Source organism: Natrix helvetica (assembly GCF_964273705.1).
Source record: "Natrix helvetica genome assembly, chromosome: 6".
In the NCBI taxonomy this organism is placed as follows: domain Eukaryota; kingdom Metazoa; phylum Chordata; class Lepidosauria; order Squamata; family Natricidae; genus Natrix; species Natrix helvetica.
The window spans coordinates 18,521,931-18,537,755 of record NC_138553.1 but is presented as its reverse complement, the minus strand read 5'-3'; the positions used below and the strand labels follow the sequence as shown (position 1 = coordinate 18,537,755).

The 15,825-nt window shown below is 37.8% G+C and overlaps 1 protein-coding gene across 1 annotated transcript; it reads left to right on the top strand.

Annotated features, from left to right (window-relative positions):
* Nucleotides 1–204: 204 nt before the first annotated feature.
* MTPN (myotrophin) lies at nt 205–15,244 on the top strand. The gene is made up of 4 exons (XM_081956844.1): nt 205–681; nt 9,157–9,270; nt 9,707–9,790; nt 12,625–15,244. Exons 1-4 carry the CDS (start codon nt 610–612, stop codon nt 12,709–12,711), a joined length of 357 nt encoding a protein of 118 aa, XP_081812970.1. The 5' UTR covers nt 205–609; the 3' UTR covers nt 12,712–15,244.
* The last annotated feature ends 581 nt before the right edge of the window (nt 15,245–15,825 follow it).

Below are 15,825 nucleotides of genomic sequence, written 5' to 3'. Positions count from 1 at the left end.
CACTGCGTGATGTAAGGTTTTGCCATACTCCTTATCAACTCAATGTCCCATTCTTCGTCCCATTGACGAACTCGGGCTTCTACGCATGCCCAACTACGTTTCCTAAGCAACCGCTTCTTTCAACTTCTTCAAAGCCTACAGGGGCCTCAAGGAGCAGATGCTCTAGTTCCGGTTTACCCCTCGGCCGCTCCGCCCCGCGCAGGCTACGGAAGCCGTTGGCAGCCAGGCGGTGAACGAGGAACGACTTTTCGGCGCACGCGCGCTTGCCTAAGCCTGTGGGTGAAAAGGAAAAAAACCCGAATGGTGAGGGGAAGCGGAAGCGGTGTGTGGCGAGACCAAGCGGTTTAATTACACCCGCCCCTCCACCTTTTTTTTTCTCTTCATGTTGGTCGCGTTTCCCTTTTTCCGGCCTCCTCGCGCCCAGAGTGCCTGTTATTGGGAGGCGTAACCGTCGCTCTCGCGCGCGCCCCCCTCCCACGAGAAACAGCGGCCTAACCGTCGATTCCGCCGCCACCGCCCTTTTCCGCTGCAGCCCCGCCTCACCCCTTCGCCCGAGCGGCATACCGTGGCCTTTGGCGCCGAGTCCCGGTCAGGGCGGCCGCCGCTATCATGTCCGACAAGGAGTTCATGTGGGCCCTCAAAAACGGCGACCTGGACGAGGTGAAAGACTACGTGGCCAAGGTAAGGGGGGAGAAGCCAGGCTGGGAAGGCCCGAGGCTGGAGATATTGTCCCTTTTGAGGCGCGCGGGGTGGTGGTAGGGGGTCTCTCTCTCTCTCTCTCACACACACACATACACATACATTCCGGGCGGTTGTTTTCCCTTCACAGAAAGCCAAGGTGGGAGACTCGGGCCTCCCTGGAGGCGTCTTCTTCGCGGGCGAGGCCTCCTTAGTAGCCCACCGCTTTTCTCGCGCCCGAGGGGGGGGTCTTGGGTGACGTCACTGGGGGGCGCTGGATCTTGGTAGTGATTTCACTTGGAGGCGGCTCATAAGGCGGCCTTGAAAGATGGTCGCGCGGCTCCAGGGAAAACGGCCGGTCCACGCCCACCTTTCCTTCCTTCCTTCGGCTCCGTTGAGGTGTGTCAGCTGTCATTCACACGCTCGCCCAGCGAATAACCGGGGTCTTCAAAGGCTGGTTCTGTTGGTTGGTCTCGTAGTACCTGGGGCAGGAGTATTAGCGCATCCCTACTCCCTCTCTCTCTTTAATTGAGGCTGCAACCACACCCTTTTTCCACATTATAATTCGTTTACAGGCATGCCTGTCTCCTGATTTGCATTTGAATCGTGTACTAAACACCGAATTTCTCCTTCCCCCCAACCCCCCCCCCCCAAAAAAAGTAGCAAGGATGAAAAAGAGGCTCTGAGGTGCAACTTCCTGTTAAGTTTGTTCCTTTAATGCATTGAAGGTGATGAAGTAGAAATGGGAAGAAGAGAAGGGATTAAAATAACTTTAGTAAGTTTACATCAGGGGTGTCAAACTCATCCGGATCCGGGGGTGCTTAGATCTGATCTGCAGGGCCACCCTGGAAACAGCCCATTTTCTCTGGCAGAGCTCTTGGGCCACCACAGGCACCCATGATATGAGTGTTGTATATCTGGCCACCCTCACCTCAAACACAACACTGATGCAGCCCTTAATGAAATTGAGTTTGACACCCCTGGTTTAGATGGGTAGTTAAAGAGCGCTAAAGGTTAAATTATCTCCTTTAACAAGAGTTGGTAATGCATTTGCTATGTGATAGAACAATATTTTCTTTTCTGTTTCTCTTACAATCTCCATTGAACCCCAAATCTGAATGGTTAGTGGAAAAGAAGGAGCAGAATGGAATGTACTGTTCAATAGAAGGACAGAAAACAACATGTTAGAAGGATTCCATTATTCTGTTGCTTTTCTGTTTATGGTGACCAAACCAATCTGCACAGATTTAAATTGCTGTCTTCTACTGAGAAAAATGTAGCTGAGTCAGAAAACACATTTCTAATTAAAAAAGATAGTGGAAAGAGTTGCTGATTTTCCACCTGTGGCTTCAAAACTTTTAAGTAGCCTTGGATTATTTCCCAACTCCAAGTGTTTATCAGTGAAATTGCATTGTTAAATCCTTCTAGCTATTAACTCATGAGAGAAACTAGATTTTTTAAAAAGTTGAACTTCAGAATTGCAGTTTATTGAAAGGTTATCTAGCTTTCAAGATTGAGGCTGGAAAAGACAAAGCTTTGTGTTTTAAATGGATGGGAGACAGGAATGTTTCATCAAAGTTAGGATCAAATATTCTCTACTCTCTATACAAATTACCCTGATTTTGTAGGATGGGATAGAGATCTTACCTTGGGTAGAAAAAATAGAATGGGAAATCCTTGCCTTTTCTAGGCATAATTTTTCCAATTTAAGATTATTTTTCATATTGCAAATTTGAGAATTACTTGGAAGCAAAAATAGCATATGAAAATAAGATTATTTTTGTCTTTTATAGTTTTGTTTAATGAAATAAAATTTTGCTCTGCATGTGATTGGAGTATTTCTCCAATCATTTTTCAAGAAGATGGAAAAATACACACTACTTCATGATGTGAGAAAATATCCTAGTGCAATAGGTGTAGTATTGAAATGAGTAGTGCAGTTTTATATTTATTTATTTATCTATCAATCAAATTTATTGGCTGCCATATTACCACAGAGTGGCTATTTATAACCTAAAATATAATTTGAATGATGTCCATGCATTTTCTACCATGTAATTATAATCCTATTGCAATACCACATTCCAATGCAGAAGTGTTCTCATTTTTAATGGGTCAACTATGGGTATTTTTTAAAATCTGGAATTAGGAGTTACATGCAGCATTAAACAGGTAATATACTCTGCTTTTTCCCCAAATTACCTAAAGAAATGGAGATGATAGTTCTATTTCTATATAGAATTCTAATTCCTTATGTTAAGATGGATGTTATAAAACATAATGGTAAAATAGTGAGCATACTTGTCTAAAACACTACATTTTAAAATTACATGCTTAGATAATTAACCAGCTTACAAGAAACTGGTTTCCTAATATAATTCTCTATACCTACTGTAGGTCTCTGCTAGTTCTAGACCTTAAATAGAATGTAAAGAAATTGATCTGAAGAGAATTACAGTGATAGTCACCATCATACTTCAATTACTTGGGGTTTTTTAATGGAATATTAGCAGCATGAGAATGAGAAGTTAGAATTAGTATTTGAGGGCATTTTTCAAATGCCCTGTAATACAGAGGAAGATAAAAATTAGTTCTTTGCTCCGGGAGCAGACAAGGGCTAGATCTATAGGGTTTGCAAAACAATAAATTTGGGTTGAATGTTAGGAGAAATTCAATGCCGTAAGACAGTAAGCAACAGAATCAATTAGTTAGATGAATGGGCTGTCTTTTGCTGAAGGTATTTAAATAGTCTTTGAAGATGGACAGTGTTTAGTGTACTTTAGCATAGAATTATTTGCTCATAGGAATATGAACTAGAGGGTATATCTTCAAATATAACTATCATAAATTTATGTGAGTTCTGTAGAAATATTTCTCTGGCAGAATAGTACATCTCCTATATTTTATTAGTTTCTTAAAAACTGTCTTGCTTTTCAGAGATTTATTGTTTCCTAAAGTGACTTTTATCAGTTCCTAAAAAAGCATGGTAAACAAGGAAATAAGAGTAAGGAAAAGAAAAATCCTTCAGTACCATGTGTGAATTGTTATTTATTTATTACATATCAATATTCCTTTGTGTACAAATGACTTAGCGACTTAGATTGAATATAGCAAAATGATAATTTAAACAACTATGCATAATACCAATGTAAATGGCAATTAATAAAAGAAAGTGAAATAATGAAAAAAATAAAATGGCAAGATCACGAATATGTTTTCCAGAATAATTATGTTTTTAATAGCCTTCTAGAAGTCCATAGGGAAGGTTCGGAGGGAAATTATTCCATGGCTGCACTATCTAATCATAACTCTCCTTACACTCTGGAAGTGTGGAATCATAAGTGGCTGTTCACAGCTGATACACAGGTTGGGCTGATGTAATTGGGTAAAGGATATCCATGAAGGATTGTATAGGTTAATGCAAGAACTTTAAATTATACTCACAAACTTATCAGTGACCACTGCAGAGCCCATAGAATTGGTGTTATATGTTTCCAGCAATATTCTTCAAAGGCAGCCCTATTCAAAGTGAATTGCAGTAATCCAATTGGGTGGTAATGGGACCTGAATCATTGTAGCTAGGTCTGCCTGCATCAGATACAGCTATCCTAACTTAACTGTTTAGGACTATTTGAAGTTACAACAGTGCTGAAAAAAATTATAACAAGTCCTCATACCTAACAGTTGCAGCATCCCAGTGGTCACATGATTGAGATTTAGGTACTTTGCAATTGGCAAATATTTATGTCATGTAACCCCATTTGTGTGTTTCAGTTCCAGCTTCTGATAAACAGTCAGTAGAGAAGCTAGTCACAAGTCACAATCACATGATGTCTTGCTTAATAACTAGCTGAAGTGAAGTTGTTATTCTGTCTCAGTCACCTGTTGTCCACTTAGCAATCTTGTTGCTTAGCGACAGTTGCCGGTCCCAATTGTTATGTGAGGACTACCTGTAGAGGAGTAATTGATCACCAGTTGAATCTGGGCAAAGGTCCCCTAGTCATAGCTTTCATCGGCTGTTTTCTCCAGCTGGAGTTGTTTGTCCTAGACCAGTGGTGGGCAACCTTTTTTTTCAACTGAGCCAAATCTCGCCAAAACCACGATTGAAATTTATTTGGAGAGCCGCATTTTTAAAACCGAAAATACATAGGATGGTACACTGTTTTTAGTTTCAATAAGTTTTTATTGAGAATATTCCGCATGCAAGTATCCACATAGGTCGGGAGGATACAAATAACACAACTAATAAAATAAAAACTTTAGAACGATATTATTTATCGATAACGTTAAATTCCGTAAAATTTGCCTTACAATGTAGAGAAAATTACATCCTGACAATGACTGACAAAGTCACAACCACTAATGTGAACATTGGCCTTGCATTTCCTTGGTTTGTATGTTGTTGCTTTTAATTTCATCTCCCTCTCCCACTTTCTTTCTTTTTTTCTTTTTCTTTCTCTCTCTCTCTCTGGCTCTTTGTCTCTCTCTCCCTCCCTCCCTCTCTGTCTCCCTCTGTCATTTTCTCTGGGTGTCTGTCTGTCTCTCTCTCTCTGTATCTCTGTCTCTCTCTCCTCCTTCCCCCATCTCTAACACTCTGTGTGTGTGTGTGTGTGTGTGTGTGTGTCTCACTCACTCTGTGTGTGTGTGTGTCTGTCTCTGTCTCTCCCTCTGTCTCTCTCCCCTCCCTCTCTCTCTGTCACTCTGTGTATGTGGGTGTGTCTGTCTCTCACTCATTCACTTAATCACTCACTCTGTGTGTGTGTCTCTCTCTGTCTGTCTATCTTTCTCTCCCTCCCTCCCCCTCTGTGTGTGTGTGTGTGTGTGTGTGTCTGTCAGTCTCTCTCTGATTCCCTCCCTCACTCCCTCTCTCTGTCTGTCTGTCTCATTCACACACGCACACGCACACACACACACACACACACTGTGGTCACCTTGTTGAGTGTTCCAATCACATTTGAAATGTGATTGGAACACTCAACAAGGTGACCACAGTGTGTGTGTGTGTGAATGAGACAGACAGACAGAGAGAGGGAGTGAGAGAGGGAATCAGAGAGAGACTGACAGAGACGAATCAGAGAGGTACTTTTAACTACCTGGCAGCGGCGTTTTGGCTTGGGGGGGCTCCTCAGAACTTCCCAAGACTTCGGAGGGAAGTTTACAGCCCTCCCTCGGAACGCTTCGGAGGGAAGCTTCTTCAAAAGCCCTGGCGAGTGACAAGAAGTCTCCCAGGCTTTAATTTGCCGAGCTGTGCGCACGCGCCTGTTTTCCACGCCGTGGAGCAGCGGCGAAATTCTGGGCGGCGAGCGATGATTCTGGGGGCCATCCGGGAAGATGAAGAACGCGAGGGGGGACCCTGCCCCCCCACTGATGGCCCCCGGAATCATCGCTTGCCGCCCAGAATCTCGCCGCTGCTCCACACCGTGGAAAACAGGCGCGCGCGTACAGCTCGGCAAATTACAGCCTGGGAGACTTGTCTCGCCGGGGTTTTGCAGAAGCTTCCCTCCGAAGCCTGAGAGGAGGGAGGGAAGTGGGCGCCCGGCACACAGAAGAGCCAGATTAAAATGTTTAAAGAGCCGCATTTGGCTCGCGAGCCGCGGCTTGCCGACCACTGTCCTAGACAAACCTGCTCTTTCAAAAAGCATGCCTGCTCCTCTAGCACTGCAATTGATAGAAAATCCCGCAGTATAAATAGTAACTACATCTTATTAGGGTTTAGTTTCATTTGTATCAGACACTTATAGATTCCAAACATTAAAGCTGGACATTGACATCATCTCCCTTAGAGTCTGAACTGTTGTTATAAACATGGGTGTTATCAGCATATTGATAACCTCAAATTATATTACCTCACCCAAATGGATACGAAATTAAAAGTCCAAGCTGAAGAGGAATCGTAGCTTTATGTTCTTTTGGTACTGTTTACTAGTCTCAGTGAGATCCATTGTGATACAGTAGGTTAGAATAGGCCCTCTGAAGTTTTACTTAGCAACATTGACTCTTAATATGTAGCTTTGCTGATCTCTTACATTAGTACCTGTTGTTCTTTCCAGTAGTTTTCTCCAAGCCTCTGACTCCTCCAAATACTCTCTGTGAGAGCAGTGCTTTGTGCAATTATATATTATAAAATATAGTATATAATGCAAAGATCACTCAGCTGACCATTCCACTTCTACATTTTTGTCTTTTAAACCTTAAGAATTTTGTATTTTTGTCAAGTAAAATGTTTACGGTCGCAGTATATATGCAGTCCCATCCTTGTCATGTTTCAAAGCCCTTTCATGTTTTATTACCAAAATAAGTAAGATAAATTAATGTATTCCATTCAATTTTTTGCTTCTGAAACATTTTTTCTTACCATGTACCATGTTACTGTGTGAAAAGAAGGGTTAATATTGATTTTAAAAGAGCCTTTAAATGGATTGAATGAGAGAGAAGATGTATTATTGTATTGCTTTTTAAGATAGGTGGGTGTCATCACACTAAAAAAGTATGCATATAGGAGCCTCAAGGGATGAAGGCATTTGTACTGATGAATATTTTTTAGTAGTTTGATTGAATTCGGTTTTCAGAAAATAATTTACTTGAACAATAGGGAAAATGCAAAAGGCAGACTCAAAAGCAAAGATATCTGGCTTTTTTTAATAATCACAAGGAAAAGTAATAAGCATTTTAAATTATAAACTTACTGCCACACAATTAAATAATTTATCAGTCCATTTATTCATTGTATTTTTAATGGATTGATCCCAGAGTGCATTGAATGGATTAAGACAAACATTTAATTCCCTATTACAGTTTGAGATGGCAAATGAACAGAAGAATTTAAATGATTATACTTTATCGAGGGTATTATTTGGGATATGAAGCACAATATCTACATTATCTGTAATCCTTTGAATTCCTATAAAAAGTATGCTTATCAGTTCTAGAACTTTGTGTCAAAAAAGTAATCAGCATTATTGCTTCAATGAGTTTTAGTTCTGTCCTCTGTTAATGAAGGAGCACACTGAAAAGTATATTGTAAGGAATTGCTATGTTCCTGGAAAGTGGCCATTGCTTAACATCAAGGAGATCATATTACCTGGAAATGCTAAAATATTTAGATATATAAATTATTAGTTGTTAAGCATTTATATTAAAAGCTGTGACTACACAACTGTACAATTTTGAGTGGACACGCTACAAGAAGAAAGGAGCAAGTTTCTGACAAGGACTACTTATTTTTCGATAGTATGTCCCTAAATACTATTTGGTGAAACAACCAATTTCACGCTTTTGTGTGTTTCTCAGTAATGGCTAGATAACTAAAATTACCCAGATATAAGATGAAAGAGCTCTTCTAGTGGCAACATGTAGCATGAAGCTGAGAACTACATCCATACTTCAGAAGTTCTAATAATGATAAACCTTCAGGGTATGTTCAGGTTTTGACTAGAACTTTGCATTTGCTTGGAACTAAATAGCCCACTGAGAGCATTCCATGAGAATTTTAATTTAGTTAGTGTTGCAGTGCAACAAAATTTCAAATATTCCAAATATTGTGAGTTCTGATGGAGAAAAATTGAAATACTGTGTTTGTTCTACTGTAAGAAATAATGGCAATTCAAAACTATTCCCTAACGTACAAAGGAATATAAGGTTATATTGAATTCTATCTAAATAAGTGCCTAGACCAAACTTGGCCCTGCAGATTATTTTAAAATATATTTGAGTAGCACACATCGGAAATAACAGTTATGCTTTTTACAGCCTCGGCATCCATGAACTACCAGAAATCTCTTGAGCCCAACAAATAATTTATTTTATTCATTTCATCACAACATAATGTAATGAAAGCAAAAATGCTTTCATTGTTTGCCTTGAGATTTCTTAACTGTACATGTAATGGATATTGGACAATAACGTTTACATTTTTGGAAAATAGTTTAAGAGAGGAGTGAAGGAATCTATTTATGCCAAAGTGAAAAATTCTTCCTTCAATAGAGGTGGAGGCTTCAGATACAAGCTGTCCCCTATTTTTTATGCTGCTGTTTCATCAGTCCCCAAGGTTAAGACCACTTCATAGGTTCACCAGGAAGGCCACACATTTAACAAACCACTTAGGGTATAGGACTTAGGAATGGAAACCTTTATGTCTTAACAGCTTTCTGCCTAATCATCTAACAAGCCTATTCAGATTAGATGATAAATTAAATTTCCCTGAAGGACATACACTATATTGCCAAAAATATTCACTCGCCCATCCACATAATCAGAATCAGTTGTGAGCGAATACTTTTGGCAATATAGTGTATATGGGGTCTCCCTAACAACTTGCTCAGACTGAAGAAGCTACTTAGATAAACTGTGAAATGTTTTGAATCAGTAAGAAAAGTTGCCATGACTGAACTTGTAGACTATTGACCTCCCTGTTATGACTGTTTGAAGTAAAATATTTTACACAGGATAATTAACCTTTTTTAAAAAAAATTTCTAAAGGGTGAAGATGTTAACCGGACATTGGAAGGTGGGAGAAAACCTCTTCACTATGCAGCAGATTGTGGACAGCTTGAGATTCTGGAGTTTCTTCTACTAAAGGGAGCTGATATTAATGTATGTTGAATAAAATCATTCAGGCAATATGATAGATAAATTTATCTATTAGATTAAGACAAATAGCTGTTTTAAATGCATAAAATGGGATGCATACATTTTTCACTGCAACTTCCCCTGCCAAATTCCTATTTACGGTAAATAATTTTGCCCGAGCCAGTCTTAAAACACATTGAAAACTTCTATAGGGATGGATAATATTTGTAGCAAAAGGAATTATTGTTTGTCAGTCCTCTTCTAGCAATTTCCTGATCCAAATTTTAAGTAACTATTGTAGATAAAGAATTTTTTGTACAAGTAAAGACCATTTCCCCTTTCTTGCTTCACATTATCATAATTGACTTACATTTTAGCAAAATGTAACCTGCCAATAATGTGATATTTGCATGAATCAATTTGGGTTGTTTTTTTCAGCTTTATTTATTTCTTTTTATAGGCTCCAGATAAGCACAGTATCACTCCACTTCTTTCGGCAGTTTATGAAGATCATATGTCCTGTGTGAAATTACTTCTGTCAAAGGTGAGAACGTATGATAGTATCATTCTGACAATTGTACCAACTTAGTAAATTTCATTTTTCAAGATCTTTTTGTCAGAAGTTTTAAGGATGCCTAGTTTGGACTAGATACCAGAAAGAAATTCAGATAGATCAAAGAAGTTAGGTGAGAAAGGAAAGAAGAAAGCATTTAATGAAGTGCAGAGCTTCTGAAACATTTAGGAATAACAGGATTTGGTCTTTAGAATCACTTTCTATTGGTCATTGACTTGAGCTATTGTATGTATAACATAAAGTTTAGAGTAGTTATTTTATTCTAAAATTATTTACCTAATTTAGTAGAGTATAAGTGGACCTTATGCTATGAATGGTCATTCATGTTGATATTGTCAATTTAAAAACTATAAGCAAATAGGAAAAATCCTATTAAATTTAAGTGTTACACACATATATATATAATGTGTTACAAAATTTAGGGTATTTTGGAAAATATTATTTTAAAGGTTCTTAGCTCAAATATATTTTTATACAAAGAGAGACCAATGTAGCAATTTTACACTGTTTCAATTTCAAGCACAAGTGTCATTTGTATAAAGTCATTTTCAAAGGAAAAAATGAGGCTCCTGAAAACTTCATATGGCAAGGTAGCATGATTTCAATTTCTGTTGTAATAAAAATCTATCTTGATTTCATAGTTAAATATTTAACTGTACAAATATTGAATTCAGTATACTGGGAAAAAACATTAGTTTCTTTCAACATGGCTTCTTTTTCAAGCAGTTTAGAAGCAACCATTTAAGACAGATACTGTTTCTCACTCTGTTCTTTTTTGCTGGTTTATATTATTTCTGTCAGATACATACACAGAGAAAGAGAGAGACAGAATGACAAACTTTCTGAAATAAAATCTCATTTATCCCATTCTGAATTATGTAACTTATTTCAGACTGACAATTGTTAATACACCAGGTGAGAACTACTGATAGGCATTTGGGCTATGTTCACATATGCTAAACTGTAAACATATTTATAAGTACAATTTGGATCAGGATGTTAGTTGCTAAGTGATGCAGTTACTAAGCAAATCATTCATTGCATGATCTAACCCAATTTCAGAAACATTTTACCATGGTGGTTAAGTGAATCAAATGGCCATTAAATGAATCAGTTGTTAAGCAAAACAGGCTTCTCCAATTGACTTTGCTTTTTGGAAACCAGCTTGGAAAGACTGCAAATAGCAATTATGTGATTGTAAAATTTTGCAACCATTGTAAAAGTGAGCTGGTTGCCTAATGTCCAAATTGTGATCATTTGGCCTTGAGGTGATGTGATTGTCATAATTTCAAGGACGTTATTTTTTAAGTTATTTTTTCTGACACCATTTTAACATCAAACGATCATTAAACAGTCATACATTGGTGGTCGTTAAACAAATCTGGCTTCCTTCATTGTTGTTGCTTGTTGGGAGATGCTGAGGAGGTTACAAATAGCTGTAATCATCATAAATTCATGCCAGTGGCCAAGCATTTGAATTTTTATCACAAGACAACAGAGACACTAAAATGGTCATAAATACAAGGACCAGTTGTAAGTCACTTTTTTCAGTGCCATCAAGCCTCTCTTTTCATTCACTTTTGAACTGTAAGTGGTTGTGAAGCAGGCTGTGGTATACCTTCTCAACTCATCATTGGATTCATTGGTCCTTTGTGATGCCTTGAGTATCCCTGTGCAGTCTCCAGCCTATCATTTTTAGGCAGGTTGGTAGAGAGGGTGGTCTGGTCCAGCTCCAGAGCAGGAAATGGATCTTTTGGGTCCTTTTCATTTGAATCTCAGGCCACGGTTTGTCACAAAGACATTGTTAGTGATTCTTGCTGATTTCTTGTGGAAGCAATGATGGGGCTGGTATGTCCATTTTAGTATTTCTTGCTCTTTCAGCTGCTTTTAATACTATTGGCACAGTATATTTTTAGAACAGCTTAAGTAGGATGAACAAGGGAGGAACCATTTTGTGGTAATCATCTTCCTTCCAACACCAGTTTCCTTCCAACACCGGCTCAAAGGCCATCAGGAATCTTCAGCTGGTCCAGCATGGGCAAATAGGGAGCTTCTGGGTACAATTGAAGGTGCTGATTGCTACCTTAAAAGCCTTTAATGATATAAACCCTGGCTATCTGAGGGACCGCTTATCTCCAGTCGTCTCTGCCCTTCTAGTTTAGCAGAATTGGTATACTCTGCTAGTACATAAGTTAAACAATGTCATCTTGTGGGGCCCAGGAAGCATGCCAATGCTTTTACTGCCCTCTAAAACAGTATTTCCTGCCCTCTGGAACAGTATTTCCCCAAAAGATTATTATAGATTCACATCTATCTCTTTAGAAATCATTACAAACTTACTTATTCTCCCAGGACTTGGGGACAGGGTGATTGTGGAATCCCCCTCCCCATTGTTTTTAAATAAATGGTTCATAGCTGGTGTTTTGTTCTTCTCTCTAGAATCATCATGGAATCAGGCAGCCTGGCAATTTTTTAGATAAATATGCTCTTTACATTGGGAAATCATCAAGAACTAGTATCTACGTTAATGAACAATGTGTTTTTTGGGGAAAACACATAGAATTCATATTATAAATAAATAAATTCATATTGAAAAATATATGAATAGATGCACTACTACAATAAAGACTCTATTGACGGTATGAAGCAATGACTTTTTTTACCTTTGTTCAGCAGCATTTGGGTAAGTTCTAGAAACCAAAAGAGCTTGCATGCTGATTGCACAGATCATCACTTGGAGAATCAGGTATATAACAAAGAGTGACAGTTTTTCCTAAAGTGACAGTTCCTTTTTTTTTTTACAGGGTGCTGATAAGACTGTGAAAGGGCCAGATGGACTAACTGCCTTTGAAGCCACTGACAATCAGGCAATCAAAACCCTTCTTCAGTGACGGATGGACTGAGATCTAATATGTCTCCTGTGGCCTCACACTGCTGCCTGTCTATCACTCTTTGTATTTTCCAGCTAAATATTGGAGAGGGAGGGAAAAAAACCACAGTAAATCAGTCTAGTTAGTTACCTCTATCAAAAGGAGAACATGTTTGGAGAGTAGAAATACATATAATTGGTGTCTCTTTAGGACTTTTTACCCTGAACTATTTCCCCCATTTCTAGCAAAAGTATACTTATGCTGTGGAAGGGGAGAAGAATGTGGTCTGTAATGTAGCTTGTAAATGACTTGCTGAAAGTTTTTAAAATGGAAACTCTGTTCTTTATTTTCTAATATGTAAAAGCAATTAGCAGCCCAGCACTGTTGTAACGACACTTAACAAGCAAGGCAATGGGATAGTTTTTCTGTAGTTCTGTCCCTGTGCCTTAAATAGATTATGTAATGCTGAAGGGTTTTGCTGATAATGTCCCAGTATTTAATAATTTAATGCCATTATTAACAAGGAACAAATAATACAAGCAGGGCAAATCTCCAGCAGAGGTGCTGAAAGAATGATTAAAATCATGGGCTTTCTACCTTCTAAGATGCAAACCAATTACTTCTGGAATAGAGCTTTTGAAAAACCTATGATTAGAGTGCCCTAGAACATTGTAAAATACACTGGAACAAAGTGACTGTTCCAGAACTGTTGTGTTAGAGGATGGTAGCTTTGTCTTCATGGTTTAAATTCAAAATACCCTAATAAAATGACTCAAATTAACTTTGTTTTAAAGAAGGCAGGAGCTTCTATTCTCCTAGCATCATCCTTGCTACATTAATCTGGTTAAAAGCATGTATCTTTGAAAGGGGATTTGATTTACTATTAAACCATTGCATCAGACAATGATCAAAATTGTATACAAATGATAAAACAGTCCTGAACAATGACAGGTTGCATCTACTGCCCAGTAACAGATTATGGTTTATACAAGTAATTTCACAAGTCTTCAATGTAGGGCTTTAAAAATATTCACAGGTATGGATTTGTAGTATGCTAATATCTTGATTGGGATGCTAGGTCAAATAGCATTTAGATATTCTTATTGGAAAAAGTCAATACATTTTGTATCATAATATTAAAAACTTCCCACTAAGATTTTTATTGGCTTTGAACAAAGTGTGCAGTGCAATGTTGACTGTCATCTAGGAAGTTCTGGTGTCTAGCACGTTTCATATAATGAATGTAGCTTTTCAGTTTAAAAACATTTAACACTATTGTACCATCCTCTCATCAGAAAAAAAACTGGGGAAATGGACTTGTTAAGCAATGTTAATATTGCATCTTAAACTGTATCTTTTTGTCCCTTATCACAGATATCACCTGTTATACTGAGATCAGTTATCCAGCATCCGTGGGGAATAAGCTTTATTCTCCAAAGATTGTTTTAAAAGTAGATCTATGTAATATATTTTTGTATTGGTGCAGAAATGTGATATAAAAATAATAAACTTTGCATGCACAGTCTACATAATCACATATTCACCTTTTTGTGCTATGGTAAACTGAAAAATACTAATCCAATAAATTGAATTTCAGATTAAGTTTAAAATTAAACATATTTTGTCCTAATCGACGTGGACTAGTTGACATTTGAAGGGATATGAAATAATATCATTCTATTTTAGTGAAGCATAAATTATGATTATTGTTTGTTCAAATTTTTCTTCTCTTTCTCCTCTCTCTCCCTCTCTCCCTCTCATCAGATATGTTGGAGCATTTGTGCCTCTTTCTGCCCACTTTCTTTCGCACAACTCTTTTTGCTCATGTTTTCCTTGCACATCTACAGATAGATTCCAATGAATAGCTCTTAACACCTGTCTTATACTTATTTGTTCAGGGCTATAAAAATATATTTGCCCTTCCTCTGCTATTCATTTAAGAAATCAGTCTAACTTTAGATTTTTATTTTATTTTATTTGTACTAAGATGTGGTTTATATCCTAAAATTGTTGCCAGTTTCTGATGATATTAGCTCTTGGTGAACACTGTTGAAGTATCCCATCCCAACCCCCATTTAAGGGAGTCATCGGCACTAGTTACCAATCTAGAAATCCAGTGCAGTATCAGTCTCCTTCGTTTCCTATTTCTGTTTAAGATAATTTGCCATTTTAAAACTTTCTGCTCCTCTTTGTTATAGGCATTGCTTTCATGACTTGGTTTTTGTTCTTCAGTACAGTACTAAGTAGATGAATTGATCTATAGAAGAAGCTGGTAAGAATAGAATGTCCTAGTTGAGCAATTCCAGTGTTGCATGCAGAATCTTCAACTGAACAGTCTTATATTTTATAAATGGGAAAACAATCATCTTTCTACCCCAGTGTGGGGGGAAAATAGTGCTTTGTGCATTTTGATATTTGACTTTTCCACGATGTAACCATTTTGACAACAGTTTGATTTATCATTATCATGGTTCATAGACATCAGATTGCTAAATGATACAGTGTTTGTGTTGCAGGAATGAATGGAATAAACTTGAATTGTGTTATAGAAAAATCTGACTATTTTTGTTACATCTCTTTCCTTTCTACATCTTTTCTCTAGTCTTGCACGTGTGATATAATGCTACAAAGCAATTTACAAATCTTGTATAGAACTACAATTGTTCAGGTGTAGTTGAATTGTTAAATTATTTCTGGTTCTCAAGTTTTTGGAAAGGTCATCTTTATTAAGAAACCTGTGGGATGGTGTTAAAAATTGAGACTGTTTTAGCTTCTGAGGGTGATACCTAGTCATCTTAAAGAATAGATAAAAGAAGCAAAATATTAGCCATTTCCATATCACACATTTCTAAGAGGCATCCATTAATTTCTACATTAATCAAGCCCAGGTTCCCCAGACTTTTTATATCATCCACACTTTTACAAAGTTTCAAATTGTTCATCAACCCCCAAATATTTATTACATTAAAATCATTTAAGTACTTTAATTAATACAAGTAATATTCAGCTTACGTTCACCGTTGGGACCAGAATGTCCATTGGTAAGCAAGGTGGTGATTAAATGAGTTTTGCCCAATTTTATGACTTTGTTTATCATGGTTGTTTAGTGAGTCACCACAATTGTTAAGTAAATCA